This window comes from Salvia miltiorrhiza, chromosome 1 (assembly GCF_028751815.1).
Source record: "Salvia miltiorrhiza cultivar Shanhuang (shh) chromosome 1, IMPLAD_Smil_shh, whole genome shotgun sequence".
In the NCBI taxonomy this organism is placed as follows: Eukaryota; Viridiplantae; Streptophyta; class Magnoliopsida; order Lamiales; family Lamiaceae; genus Salvia; species Salvia miltiorrhiza.
Genome location: NC_080387.1, coordinates 72,473,494 through 72,488,254, shown reverse-complemented (window position 1 = coordinate 72,488,254; position 14,761 = coordinate 72,473,494). Strand labels below are relative to the sequence as shown.

The following is a 14,761-nucleotide window of genomic DNA, read 5'->3' as shown; positions in this document are numbered from 1 at the left end:
TAAATAATTTTTTTTAATTCATGTATAAAATCAGAATTTGGTAAAAATTTGTATATTTAAGTGCAATTTTCGTGTAAACATCCAAATTGTGCAAGAAACTAATTCAGAATTTAAAACACTAAGGCCCAAAAATTTAAAATCGCCCAAAAATTCCAAGTATGGCTTATAAAAGCCAATAACTATTTCAACTTTATTTCATTCAATTAAATTACCAATGAGGTAATGTAATCAACTAAATTATCCAAATTGCATGATGATGAACCTCCTTTATTTACTGCCTTTCTTGCAAGTTTTGCCCAATCTTGTGCCCTTTCCAAAAACTCCTCCTTCCTCACTTCCATAAGTTCCCTCACCGCCTTCTCAATAATCAATCTATCACATGTATCTTTAATATCCAAACCCATCTTCCAAACTTCGCTCACAAACCTACTATTAATCGTCTGATCACCAAAATAAGGCCAGCATATCATCGGCACGCCGGCAACGATGCTCTCCAGAGTCGAGTTCCATCCACTGTGCGTCAAAAACCCGCCCACCGCAGGGTGGTTGAGCACCTCCTCCTGCGGCGCCCACTTCACCAAGTAACCCTTCTCTTTTGTTCCCTCCGCCAGTTCTGCCGGAATTTGATCGCTGCCATTTTTTCCGATGATGGAATCCGGCCGCATCACCCACAAGAATCTCTGCGAACTATTCACCAAACCATGCCAGAACTCCATCAATTGCTCTCTCGTCACGACGGTGATGCTCCCGAAGCTCACGTAGATCACCGATCTCCTCGGCTGCGCGTCCAGCCAATCCATGCAGCTCCGGTCTTCCGCCCAGAAGTTGCCGGAGAGAGTCGCGGCCTCGGCCTCCTTCTCGACGAGCTTAGATTTGAGGTGCTCGTGGATCGGCCCGATGGTGTAGATTCTCGACATGTGTTTGCGCAACTGCGATGCTATATGGCCTTCGACATCTTCGAAAGTGTTGAATATGGTGGCTTGCGCTCGCACAATCTTCCTCGACACGGCGGCCAACGTCTGAAGAATAGCATCGTCACCGCCGCGGAAGAAGCTTGGCAGGTCGCGACGGCGGAGGAAACCCTCCATTCCCGGCACGCTTTTAACTAACGCATCCATATCTCCTGTAGATTCCAAGTTTTTTTTTTTTTTTAAGAAGGGCGAACTAATAAAACATACTCCTCCGTCCATTAATTGTTGGCCTACTTTCCTTTTTGGTCCGTCCACCAAAAAATGTCCTACCCATTTATAGTAAGTCTTTATAATTTTTTAATTGGTGGGTCCCAATAACCAATACACTTTTTCTCCACTCAACTAATAAACAATACACTTTGTGGGTCCCTTTCTCCACTCAACTAATAAACAACATATTTTGTGGATCCCTTTCTCCACTCACTATATTTTTTCTTAAAATCCGTGTTTTGCCTCCTAGGCCAACAATTAGTGGACGGAGGTAGTATATTTTTCTATTATAAAAATAAAAAATATTCACTCCGTCGTAAAAAATTTACCACATTGTGAACAACACAGATTTTAATAAAATATAAATAGAGTTGTGTGAGCCCTGTTACTATAAATGTAAATGACAATTTCTTATGGACAGATCAAAAAGAAAATTGTACGCAGCAATTTTTTTGGATGGAGTGAGTAAAGTAAGATGAAAACAAAATAGTCATTTCTATAATAATAATAAAATTGTACGCAGCAATTTATAATCACAAATCTTTTAATTGTGAATTGATCATATTTTGTCTTAAATTTACAATATATCACAAGATTTTTTAGTTGTGAATTGATCATGTGATGTTTTAGTTGTGAAATTGATCATATTTTGCCTGTAAGCATGCAGTTTTTTAGTTGCTAACTAATGTTAATTCATGTAAATTAAGGGCAAATTTCAATTTTAATAATTAATTAAAAAATATAATCAAGAAATGAGAAGTCATTGATATACCTTTAACAGGAACTTCTCCGGCTTCAATGAGTTCATTGAGGTGGAAAAAAGCCCACAAATTGGTAAGAGTCGAAGTTCGGAAATACACCAACGGAATCCGATTAACCTCAGCAAAGTCGACGGCGGAGCTCAGCAGCCCATCGGCGACGAAGCACGTGACCCGCCTACGGCCGGCGGAGGCCAAGAAATCCTCGTCGGCCATCATCTTCTCGAAGAGCGGCACCATGACGTTGGTGACGGAGGGAAGCACCTCCAAGACCTTCTCGCCGGCGCGGGGATGATCGTCGGGGAGGCCGTCTGAGATCGAACGGAACTGGAATCCCGGGTAGCGGGCGAAGGTGGCGGCGACGGCGGTGTGCCGGAGGAGGCGGCGGTGGCTGAAGTCGGAGACGACGAAGGTGACGTGGAATTCGGCTAAGCAGAAGAGATGGGCCAGATTGAGCATGGGGCTGAGATGGCCTTGAATCGGGTAGGGGAAGATGAGGACATGAGGTGGGAGCTTTTCAGCTTCGGATCCCATTTTTTGCAGTTTCGGAATCTCAAGAATCCTACGACGATTCCGCCATGCGAGAGATCTTGGGAAGAAAGGAAAAGCTTATTTCGGAAATATGCTAATGATGATGATGGCCTTTATATCAAAATGTAGTCTAATACAACAAAATTGACCATTACTTTTCGAAATGGAGTTATACTAAAATGACAAATTGAGAATGTTTTTGTGAGATAGGAGAATATGGGAGTATTAATTTGAAGTTTGTAAAATCAAAATTAGGCAATTAACCATAAATTTCAATCTTGTAATGTGTGGTAAGAGCATCAACATCGGCGGGTGCGAAGCCGGGATCGATCCCGATCTATCGCACCCGCACCCGATGCCGCACCCGGGTGCAATGGAGGTGGAGCGATGGAACGCTCCTGCTGTGAAGGTGGAGCGAAGGGGATGGGTGTGCTACACGCGCCCCATTTCCGTAATTAAAAAAAAATTAAAATCTATTGAGTCTGGGCGGGTGCAATACCATTGCTGGACTGGGTGCACGGTTGTTGATGCTCTAATAAATTGTATTTTTACAGCTCCCGTCGCCGCCTCATAAATGCAGGTTGAAAATTAAAATCGGGTCGGACCCGGACCGAACCGAACCTGATGTTCGGTCTCGGGTCGGTCCTCATTTGTAGGTTCGGGCGGGTCCCTTTTTTTAAAAAAATTCCGAGTCTTTGGTCCTACCAGGTCGAATCTAATGCTCACCTCTAACCGGAGGGAGAAATGGGAAACCATTATTAATTTTTGTAACAAATAGGAAAAAAAAATCTCTTATTATTTCAATAGCATATGTGTTGCAGTGCCATGTTAGATACTAAGGTGAGAACGTGAGAACCATTATAATTAATTCATACACTTTAAAATTAATACATTTGAAAAAAATAATCAAATTTTGATACTCGAATGACTGAAAATGATTATTCGTTCTTATTTTATTTAATAGTTCTTACTTGAACCTCTCTCATAGATCAAATATAGTTGTAATTCCTTTAACTTGTTTTGTTTGATTTTGTAAACAGATGCCATATATACAAATGTAATGTAATTACTTAAAGAAATGCACTTTATTACTTTATAAAAGAAAATGACTCAAATAATAGTGTGACATAATCAAGTCGGCTTGTAATGTAGAACAGCTTGGGGTTTTGATTTTACATGTTTTGTCACCTTATCAAATTTTAATTTGAATTGTCATATTCTGAATCTCTGATCAAAACTTTGTGACTTGGATCCGTCAAAAAGAGGGCAAGCAAAGTTGCAGTAGCTTTCGTATATAATATTAAATGATTAATGATTAATAAGCATATTGCTCACTGCTTACGTATGTTTGCAAATTAGTCTATTACTATAATGCATATATGTTCTTTTCAAAGAGAAAAATCCAATTCACAAAAAAAAGGTGGGGAAAAGAAACTTTAGGACAGATACTTGGCTCACTTATTACTCAATTTACATGCTTAGCATATGTTTAAATTTTCTACTTGTCATAAAAATTATTTGTACAATACTATATAAAATGTGATAATCCAAAGTTATGCATGTTTTAACAAGTTGATTTTTCATGTTTTGTTCCATCACGCACCGTCTTCCACTATTGCAAAATATTTATACATTATGTGTTCGAGAATTTAAAACTTACAACAGAAAAAACACCTCTTGTTGATGTTTTCAAAACAGGGGCATCTCTGCTCTGTTTTCATTCAATGCTTCAATTTTATCTTGAAGTTTCCTCAAAGAAAATTAAATTAATTGATGCATAAGAAACAATAATAGGATAAAAAATGAAGATAATTAAAACAATATGCCAATTAACAAATACCTCAACTTCCCTCAAAAAAAAAAAAGTACAAATACCTCAACTTGACAATAAATTAATAGTTAATTGTCAAATCCAATGAATTCAGGTCATCCAAATTAGTATAAGACGAACCACCTCTACTAACGGCCTTCTGCACAAGTTTAGTCACATTTTCTACCCTTTCCAAAAACTCATCTTTTCTACACTTGACAATATGTCCCACTTTGAATTTTGTGGATTTTCTTATACATTTTTTCTTCAATTTCAACTTTGTACGCTTTAATTTAATTTTGTGATTATTAACTAGGGTTTATTCCATCAATTTAGGGTATATAATTATTTTTTATCATTTAATTTCACTTTTATTAGCTAATAATAGGTTGATAAATTCAAAATCATGATATACTTTTTACAAATTTTAATTTTTTGAAATAAAAATTAAATACTAGTATAATTTATAGTATTATAATAAATTTTATTTTTATAAAAAATACTTTTAAAATAATAGATATAAGCATGGAACACAGTGACACACATAAAATTGTGGAACACTGGATCTCATCTCATCTTTTCTTACTTCCATCAACTCTCTAATTGCCTTCTCACCCGTCAAACTATCACAAGTATCTTTGATATCCAATCCCATTTTCCAAACCTCACTCACAAACCTACTATTAATCATCTGATCAGCAAAATAAGGCCGACACACCATCGGCCCGCCCGCCGCAATGCTCTCGAGAGTCGAGTTCCATCCACTGTGCGTCATGAATCCCCCCACCACAGCATGGTTGAGCACCTTCTCGTGCGGCGCCCACTCCACCAACAAACCCTTTTCTTTACTATGCTCCATTAATTCCGCCAAAATTCCATCATATCCATTTGAAGTATAGATACAGTCATACAGACAAACTGATATGTCAAGAAGATGATCACAAAACTACGAAGTTGCTTCCAAGAAAGAAAAATTACGACACACAAAGATCTGCAAAGAAATGAGTAGCCCATTCATCAAAGTAGCATCGGATGCTGAAATGCAGTGTACAAACACAGAAACCCCTTCTGCTTGCAACATTCAATGAAATTGCAACATTGAATGGCCTCATCATACATCTCCTCGAGCCCATATTTATAGGTGAAGCCAGTTCCCAACAACTTCTTGGATGAAATGGTCGTGAATGGAATTGCAGGAACACGTGAAGATCTGCAAAGAAACTCATCACTGCAAAGAAAGTGGGGATACCTCCTGCGAAGAAACTCGCGCAGATACTCATATTTAACTTCAACAGACGAGCAAAGGTACCGCCCTCTAGCTTGAGGATGCTCAAAGAGGTGTATGTGCGCCATAGCTACGTCGTCTGTGTGCACCATCGGAGTCACCGTGCTATGCTTGATACGCCTCTCGTTGCCGAGAAACAGAGCCAGAGAAGAGCAGACTGATCTGGGCAAGCTGGGGCAGATGAAGGGGCCATGGATCCAACTAGGGATCACACTCACTACCTCCAGACAATGCTTCTCCGCGAACTCAAGAGCAGCCCTCTCAGTGGCTGTCTTTGAAACGAAGTAAGAAGCTCCAGTTTTGCTCAAATTTCTAGCAAAATCGACATCGCTCCACACATCCTCGTCCACCACGTCGGGGAGCTTCTCCCTCACCGCGACCGTCGACAGACTGGACGTGTACACCACGCGCTTCACCGTGTTTGAGTCGACGCAAGCTCTCAGAATCCCTAAAGTTGCATCCACGCATTTTTGGCTGATTGATTCCACAGTCTCTGTCTCCGGGAAATCTGTGGGGTGAGCAACGTGGAAAACTCCTACGCATCCTTCAATCGCAGCTCCAAAACTATCTGGATTTTCGAAATCGGCGTCGAAGATGCGGAGCCGGTCGCTTGCACCACCTAGGTTTTGCAGGAAGCTGAGGTCTTTCTTCTTGCCTGAAATCGCATCACAATTCTCACAAATTTCCGAAATTCCAGTATACAGAATGATGATTTTCGAGGTAAATCTTCTAATTGTTTAGTTTTGCGAAAACATTTGAGATAAAACAGATAGCTAAATGAAAAATAAACAGAGTCAAAATTGCTCAGCAGCCACACACAAACAGTGAATCAGTGATTAAAGTGGGGCATGGTTAGAGAGAGAAATATATACCAGAACGTTGGGGCCTGACGGTAGCGTTGACGGAATAGCCGTGTTGAAGAAGCCTCTTTATAAGCCACGACGCCAAATAGCCGGTTCCACCCGTCACGCACACTCGCCCCTTCCTCCCTTCCATCCCTCTCTGTGTGTGCTTCCATTGATTTCTTCATAAGGATGACAATTAACCGGATCTGAACCGGATCTTGCTTGGTTCAGATTGAGATCTGAATTTTCTTACTTACGTCCCGATGCGGTCTAAATTTATTGGATTTAAAAAAATGAGATCCAAGTCTAGATCCATAAGATCCACATATTATCGAATCATCGATTCTAAATCCGGATCCATATTTTATTTACTTTTACATTAACTAAAAATCATGCATGTTAACAAGGTAATTTTTCATGCTTGTAAATTATGTGTCCGAGAATTTAAAACTTACAAACAGAAATAACACCTGTTGTTGATATTTTTCAAAACAGGGGCATCTCTGCTCAATTTTATCTTGCAGTTTTCACGATGCAAATTAAATTAATAAATGGATAAAAAACAACAGTAGGATAAAAACTGAAGAAAATTAGAACAATATGCAACTTAACAAATACCTCAACTTGCCAATACAATATTAGTTAATTATCAAATCACCAATGACTTGATATACTGAATTAGGCCATCCAAATTAGTATAAGACGAACCCCCTTTACTAACAGCCTTTTTCACAAGTTTAGACACATTTTCCGCCCTTTTCAAAAATTCATCTTTTCTCACTTCCATCAACTCCCTAACCGCCTTCTCAACCGTCAATCTATCACAAGAATCTTTGATATCCAATCCCACTTTCCAAATCTCACTCACAAACCTACTATTAATCATCTGATCAGCGAAATAAGGCCAGCACACCATCGGCACGCCCGCCGCAATGCTCTCGAGAGTCGAGTTCCATCCACTGTGCGTCATGAATCCCCCCACCGCAGTGTGGTTGAGCACCTCCTCCTGCGGCGCCCACTCCACCAACAAACCCTTTTCTTTACTACGCTCCATTAGTTCTGTCGAAATTCCATCATCTACATCGTTCCCGGCAACGGAATCCGGCCTCATCACCCACAAGAACCTTTGCGAACTGTCGAGCAAGCCGTGCCAAATCTCTAACTCTTGGTCTCTCGTCACGAGTGTTATGCTCCCAAAGCTCACATAGATGACAGATTTTGGCGGCTGCGCGTCCAACCAATCGATGCAACTCCGATCTTCCGCCCAAAGACTCGCCGTGATGATCGACGCCTCCGCCTTCTTCTCCGTCAGTCTAGATTTCATTTGCTCGTGGATTGGACCGATGGAGAAAATTCTTGGCACATGCTTCTGTATCTCTGCAACTATCGGTCCCTCGAGATCTTCACAAGTGTTGAATATGGCAGCTTGCGCCCTCATAATTTTGCTTGATACAGATACTACTTTCTCAAGATTCGAGCCCCTTACTTCGTCCACGCGGTAAAAACTAGGCAGGTCACGCCGTCGGAGAAAACCTTCCATTCCCGGTATACTTTCAACTATTCCATCCATTGATTTTCCTACAAAATCCTCAAGAAATTTTATATACTGCCCAAAAACATGGTCTATTTTTGCCATTATCATGTGTCCACAAAAATTAGTTTTTTTTCATCTTTTGGGAACTTTCTATTACATGGCAGACCCTTGTCACCACTCACAATACAATTAATTATCATTATTAACATTTACAATTATACTCAACTATTTTTATTAAAATTTGTGTCGTTCCCCTAAGGCTATTTTTGGTGGACTATTTTTTTTTATTTATAATAAGGATAATTTTTTTAAGTCTAAATATACGAACTTTCAGTCGTTCTAATTTTTCACACAGTCGTCAATTTCCTACGTATTGTTGCTATGATGATTAGCTGAAGCCGCAAATTAAAGTCATCATGATTACAACACTTAAAATTTTGTATTTGAAAGCATAGTTTTTAATTTATGTACATAATCAATCAAAATTTGCTGATAGTTCGTGTATTTACACACAAGTAATTAACTCATGAAGTATATTGTAGAAGATTCTTGAAATATAATGGGGCAAATATGGAGTTTATCTTACCTCCAAAAGGAAATTCTTGAGCTTCAACGAGCTGAGGAAAGCGGAAAAGAGCCCAAAAGTAGGCGGCGGTGGCAGTTCGGAAGTAAATGAGCGGAAGCTGATGCTCTCCGGCGAAGTCGGCGGCGAAGCTCATTAGCCCATCTGCGAGGAAGCAAGTAACCGGCCTACGGGCGGCGGAGGCCAAGAAATTTTCGTGGAGCATCATTTTCTTGAAGAGCGGCACGGTGACGGCTGCGACGGAGGTCGTAATCTCCATCACTCCCTCGCCGGCGCGGGGGTGGTCGTCGGGGAGGCCGTCGGGCAGAGTCCGGAACTGGAATCCCGGGTAGCGGGCGAAGGTGGCCGGGACGGTGCTGTGGCGGAGGAGGCGGCGGTGGCTGAAATCGGAGACGATGAAGGTGACGTGGAAGTCGGCTAAGCAGAAGAGCTGCGCGAGATTCAGCATCGAGTTGAGATGCCCCTGAACCGGAAACGGGAAAATCAGCACGTGCGGCGGGAGATCTTTTCCTTCTTCAGAGCTCATCTTCTTCCAATTCAAATCTTGCTATTTTTTTTTTAATTTTTTTTAGGGAAATCTTGCTAAATTTCTTGAGATAAGGTGTATAAACACAACCACCGATGCGCACGGATATTGAGGCAAATAAATCTCAATTGTAAATTTAGGCATGAAGATTTGGAGGGTGAAGCATTGCAATTTTTATGAAGCAGTAAAGAATATACTTTTATGAATATCTCCAAAAAAATACCGACAGATACAATATAAACATAAAAGGATTTCATCCGTGATACTGAATTCTAGTGCTCTCTTTGCCACGTGATCTAGTTTTTTTCGACACGGTTATTAAAGAGATAAATTATTATATAAAATAAAGTAAAATATACAAATTTATACTCCCTCCGTCCCAAACGAAATGTCTCATTTCTTTTCGGCACGGAGATTAAGAAATGTGTATAAAGTAGATAAAGTGGGTTGGTGGAAATTATTTAAATATTAAGTATAGAGAGAGAGTGTATTGCCAAAAAAGGAAACAAGACATTTCGTTTGAGACAGCCCAAAAAGAAAGAAGGACATTTCGTTTGGGACGGAGGGAATATTTATTATAATGTGAATTTATTATTCGAAAAAAATAAGATTAAATGGATGAGACAACCCGAAAAGAAAATTAAGCCAAATGTAATGAGACGGAGAAATTAGTAAATTAAATTTTTCTATCAAGCACCGGCTCTGTCGTATAATCAAGAATGGTATGTCTTCGAATACGATTCAAAAAGTAACAGGCTGTGCTGCTGGTGCCAATTTGCAGGGCGCCGATTTTGACACCCCGTCGTCGGTGGAGTTTTTGAATAAAGTGCAACATGCTCAGATTGAAAGGGTGATTCTGCAAAATTTTGTGATTCATTCTTCTTCCGACGCAGCTCAAGCTATGTCGGCTGTGGTCGCGAACGACCGGGCCATCAAAAATATCAACCCATCACATGGCTACCAATCAATATCCAATTATAAATAAAAATGATTTGTTGGCGGTGTGGGAAGATTTTGGACGCACAATATCCATTCTTATTTTCCATTTCTTTTTAGCCGCATCCAACTCAATTTTTCTACGATAGATATCTCGCACGTGGCTACTACTTGAAATGTACAATAAGTGCAGGCCTAATTCATTATATTAATTCATTCGTAATTTGATACTGCGCGATTGGGTTAATTAGGGCTGACTGGTTTAGGGCCAAGTGTGGAAACATTGTTAATTTGTTTCTATTCCTTTCTCTCAAATTCTCAATATACATCTTCCAACATATTTTATTTTTAGTAAATTAAATGGTTGGGTGTGTTGTGACTGATGTAGACTTGTGAGTATTTTATTTTTTTAATGAGTATTGCATATAATCACGTCGAGATGGAGTATATATACTCTCCATCCCAAGTTTTTAGTAAATTAAATGGTTGGGCGTATTGTGACTTGTGAGTTAAATAATGGTCCACTTTTTATGTCAATGTTAAAATAATTAAAGTGAAATAAGAGTCCCACACACTTTTATTAAAAATGGAAATAGAAACTAAAACGTGAGACGATCAAAAAATGAAAGATAGATACAAAAAAAGATGAATATTAAAAGCTGAGACAGATGGAGTAATTAATATTAATAAGAATTGCATCATGCAATTTTGATAAAGAATCAAAGAATAAATGCCCAAGTTGATAAAACAAGAATCCCACAACATGATTTAAAAAATAAATCATAGTTGACGACAAAGTTGAAAAATTTAAAAGTACTAACTAATCAAAAGAGGAAATAAAACTAATCAAAGTCTAATTGATGAGATCTTCAACTTGAGATGGAGTAGGGAGAGCTGGGATTGCTCCCTTCTTAGTAGTCGTGATTGCTCCACACGCATTTGCATACGTCAGCACTGCCATCAACCTTCCTTCATCCTAAAATCAAAATTCAATTTTATTTTAAAAAAAAAACGAATATATATATATATATATATATATAGTTGTAGTTTGGTAAATGCAAATCAAATTATTCATTAATTATAAGAAATTGTACCTCGATAATGGATTGGTCATCAACGATCTTAGAGAGGAGAGCTCCCACAAAAGAATCGCCTGCTCCTGTTGTGTCAATGGTATCTACACAGAAACCTTCTATTGTTCCACGAAAATGCTGCCAATGAACCAAATTAAAATAATTAGACACCTTATTAATTTAAGTGTTAATAGTATTTTATGCCTCGAATTTTCAGCATTTTTTCCTATGACAAAAAGATGAAAAAACCCTCCGAAGTTTCAGCGATCTCCAGCATGGTAGTTCTTAATATGATTTTCCAACAATGACAGTCCTCAAAATATTTCATTCGTCCATCATCGAATTTTGTATAGCGGAACATTTTATGAAAAAAAACTGAAAGTTCAGGGTTTTTTAGGGGAAACAAAAGCTCGGGACATTTTATGAAAGAAGCACTATATTACCCCTTAATTTAATTTCACCTTTATAAGGTTTTCAACATTCAATCTAAGTCCAAAAAAAAAAAATGGTTAGTGGTATACCTTGGTATAATATCTACAGCCCATGGCTCCAAGTGTGACTAAGAGAAGCTTCAAATTATCATGGTACAAGGACATGGCAGCATCGTCATCAACCTCATCTCTTTGAACGAGGAAACTGAGCTCCTCATCACTAACCTTGATCACATCGGCCTTATCCCATATGCTCATTATTTGTTCCCTCGCCTCCTCCGGCGACGGCCACAGCGGCAGCCGGAGATTCGGGTCGTACGAGAGCAGAGCTCCGGCGTCCCTAGCCACTTCCATTGCCTTGAGATGTGCCGATCTACACGGCTCCACGATCAAGCTTATTGATCCATAGTGAAACACTTTGGCCTACATATACATAAAATTATTTGATACACATCAATAACTTTTTTTATATATAAATTAACCATTAAATAAATAAATTTAAACTGATCTAGACTTAGAGACTCAGAGATATACGATAAATAGGATTGCACGAAAATTCTAATACAATTTTAATTTGAGTAATAGAATTTCGATTCATGTCAAAATATATAGTTTCCCTAATTCTTATCTCTTTATAGTTTTCCAAATATAGTACTATATATCCACATTCGCAGGCAGAACCTCAACACCAACTGTGGGAAAGCTACATCGCACGCAGGTGGGAATACATTACCATACATCACCACACGTAGGCGGAAGACGGAATTGAAACCAAGATCTCTCACGAAGGAGCATCGTCTCATTGCCAATGATAAAATCAGATCGCAATTGAATATTTGAATGTTCAACACTACGTGATAAGAATGAAATCTAACACCTAGATTTAATTATTGTCAATCATCATAAAATAAAATCTTGAAGCATATAAGAAATTAAAATATAGTACTAAGTACTAATGTGAAGTAGTAAATTAAAAGCATATAATTAAGAAATTAAAATATACTAACATGTGAAGTAGTAAATTAAATTTGGACTCATCATCGTGAAAATTCACGAAATCTATAAACTCGAGATGAACAAATCAATGTAACACATACCGATTTTATGAGCTCGAGATTCAATTCATCGGGCGTGAGCAGCATATCGGCGCTAGGGTTCCGATAGAACATGAACTCACGCTCCCCGTCGGCGCATAGCGTGACAAACGCCAGCGCCGTCCTCGCGCCTTTGTCGAGGTTCACCCCGGCGGTGGAGACGCCGTTCTCCTTGAGGATTCCGGCGAGCATGTGGCCGAACTCGTCGTCGCCGAGCTTGCCGATGAAGGCGCAATTTCCACCGAGTCTCGCCACGGCGATGGCCACGTTGGCCGGAGCGCCGCCGGGAGCCTTGATGAAACCCGGCGCCTCCGCCAGCGACACGCCGGAGACCGTCGGGACAAAGTCGATCAACATCTCGCCGAAGCTCACAATCAAACCTCTGCTTTCTGCTACCGTCATTGCTGTAGTATGGAAGTAAAAAAAAATATTTAAGTAAATATATATGTGCCTATTTGCTTCAAGGAATTGTGTAGAAAAGAGTGGAGGTAAAAAAGGGGTTTATATAGATGGAAGGAATGAGAGATTAATTAGCTTAGTGTTTCTTTTTCTAAAACGATTCTATGATGGATATGGATAATATACAATCTTAATTTTTATATTAAATATATTATTTATTGGATATTATATCAGATAAAATCTTATATCCATATCCAAATAAAACTCATTGAGATTATATTTTTTGTTCAATATAAGTATATCCTATATCCATATAAAACGTATATACTTTAATATTACTTTCTAAATTTAAAGTGTATTCAATTTTTTTTTACTAAAATAACCTTGTTTAATGTTTGTGAAGATAATATGTGGAACAATTAATAAATAAGAGCAAAATAAAACAATTTTATATAAATTATAATTTTTAATATGTTTGAAAAAATAACGTGGACTATCAGAGTGGGACTGAGCTTGTGAATAGGATATTGTCTAATTTGGTGCGTGGACTTATTATTAATTAAGTATAATTTTGAGAACAAATATATATTTTTGTGGTATCTTGTTTGAGAAGAAGTTTTTGAGACAACGAAGATAGTAGATTGTGCGACAATTAAGTTAAAATATAATTTGAGTTGATTATATGGATTTATGGTAATCCGTAGAAACAGTTAATTCATTCAAACTCAAGTTGACAATGGTTATCCATACAAACATTTAATCTAATTAATAGATTTCATATAAATCCTTATTATTATTATTATTATTATTATTATTATTATTATTATTATTATTATTATTATTATTATTATTATTAAGAAAAACATGAAGTAAAAATAATGTAAAAGAAATTTAATTTGATAGTCTATCATATCTATTGATAGACACGTATATTTGATCCGTTTGACTATCATGACATAAATATAATACTAGTATATATATCATAGCATCATATAACCAAAATTAAGGAAAACACGAAATCATCATCATTATATTATCATCATCATCATCATCATATAATACGATTAGTGATACCTGCTCTCCTCTTATTTCAAGGTCCTACGTGGCGTTCTAAGAATTTAGTGTTTCAAATCCCTACAATCCTAGAGCTTCTAATTTTATAATGTACATCCTGCGTGGCAAATTAATTCCACATATACTATTTCATTGGAATTGATGGAAGTGAGAAAAGATGAGTTTTTGGAAAGGGCTGAAAATATGCTAAACTTATGAAAAAGTTTGATAGTAAAGGTGATTCGTCGTATACTAATCTAGATACCTTTGTTCAGTATATCAAGTCATTGGTGATTTGATTATTGTTATTTTTAAAGATGTTTTTGTTTGCGTGTTCTGAAAACTGCAAGCAAGTGAGAAATCAATTATTGTGTACAAACAGAGCAATATAATGGCCTTTCTCAATTATTGTGTTTGTGAGATATCAATTGGCAACTATAAAATGTTTTTTATTGAATACAGAGATGGTGGAAATATTATAATGCATTTATTGCCACTAAGACATTGGAACGAAATTGGTTACAATTTGTTGCTGCTTGACACTTCATATATTTTAATTTTGTGCAATTCGGCAAATACAAAGATTTCCCAATCACTTATTTTTAGATATTCTTCTCGAATTGTGCTGGTAAGGACGTAGTCACGTAGGGTAGTTATTGGCAAAGATAATTAACAAGGTTTCATCCATTCAATGAGTGTTTATAATTAATTTTTTATATTTA

At 37.9% G+C, this 14,761-nt stretch overlaps 5 protein-coding genes across 5 annotated transcripts in view; 1 reads left to right on the top strand and 4 right to left on the bottom strand.

The window, feature by feature from the left end:
• LOC131005889 (7-deoxyloganetic acid glucosyl transferase-like) overlaps positions 1-14,761 on the top strand; it is a 57,830-nt gene that overhangs the window by 38,867 nt on the left and 4,202 nt on the right. The gene's annotated exons all lie outside the window — the stretch shown is intronic.
• LOC131005908 (7-deoxyloganetic acid glucosyl transferase-like) lies at positions 37-2,758 on the bottom strand. Its single transcript, XM_057933028.1, has 2 exons — positions 1,954-2,758; positions 37-1,123 (listed from the first exon to the last, which is right to left on the bottom strand). The coding sequence occupies exons 1-2, from the start codon at positions 2,471-2,473 to the stop codon at positions 204-206; spliced, it is 1,440 nt and encodes a 479-aa protein (XP_057789011.1). The 5' UTR covers positions 2,474-2,758; the 3' UTR covers positions 37-203.
• Positions 5,189-6,638, bottom strand: LOC131005942 (vestitone reductase-like). Its single transcript, XM_057933066.1, has 2 exons — positions 6,438-6,638; positions 5,189-6,220 (listed from the first exon to the last, which is right to left on the bottom strand). Exons 1-2 carry the CDS (start codon positions 6,559-6,561, stop codon positions 5,298-5,300), a joined length of 1,047 nt encoding a protein of 348 aa, XP_057789049.1. The 5' UTR covers positions 6,562-6,638; the 3' UTR covers positions 5,189-5,297.
• LOC131005905 (7-deoxyloganetic acid glucosyl transferase-like) lies at positions 7,001-9,292 on the bottom strand. Its single transcript, XM_057933025.1, has 2 exons — positions 8,531-9,292; positions 7,001-7,988 (listed from the first exon to the last, which is right to left on the bottom strand). The coding sequence occupies exons 1-2, from the start codon at positions 9,051-9,053 to the stop codon at positions 7,060-7,062; spliced, it is 1,452 nt and encodes a 483-aa protein (XP_057789008.1). The 5' UTR covers positions 9,054-9,292; the 3' UTR covers positions 7,001-7,059.
• On the bottom strand, positions 10,765-13,063 carry LOC131005955 (probable fructokinase-4). Its single transcript, XM_057933080.1, has 4 exons — positions 12,591-13,063; positions 11,584-11,916; positions 11,084-11,200; positions 10,765-10,965 (listed from the first exon to the last, which is right to left on the bottom strand). The coding sequence occupies exons 1-4, from the start codon at positions 12,987-12,989 to the stop codon at positions 10,843-10,845; spliced, it is 972 nt and encodes a 323-aa protein (XP_057789063.1). The 5' UTR covers positions 12,990-13,063; the 3' UTR covers positions 10,765-10,842.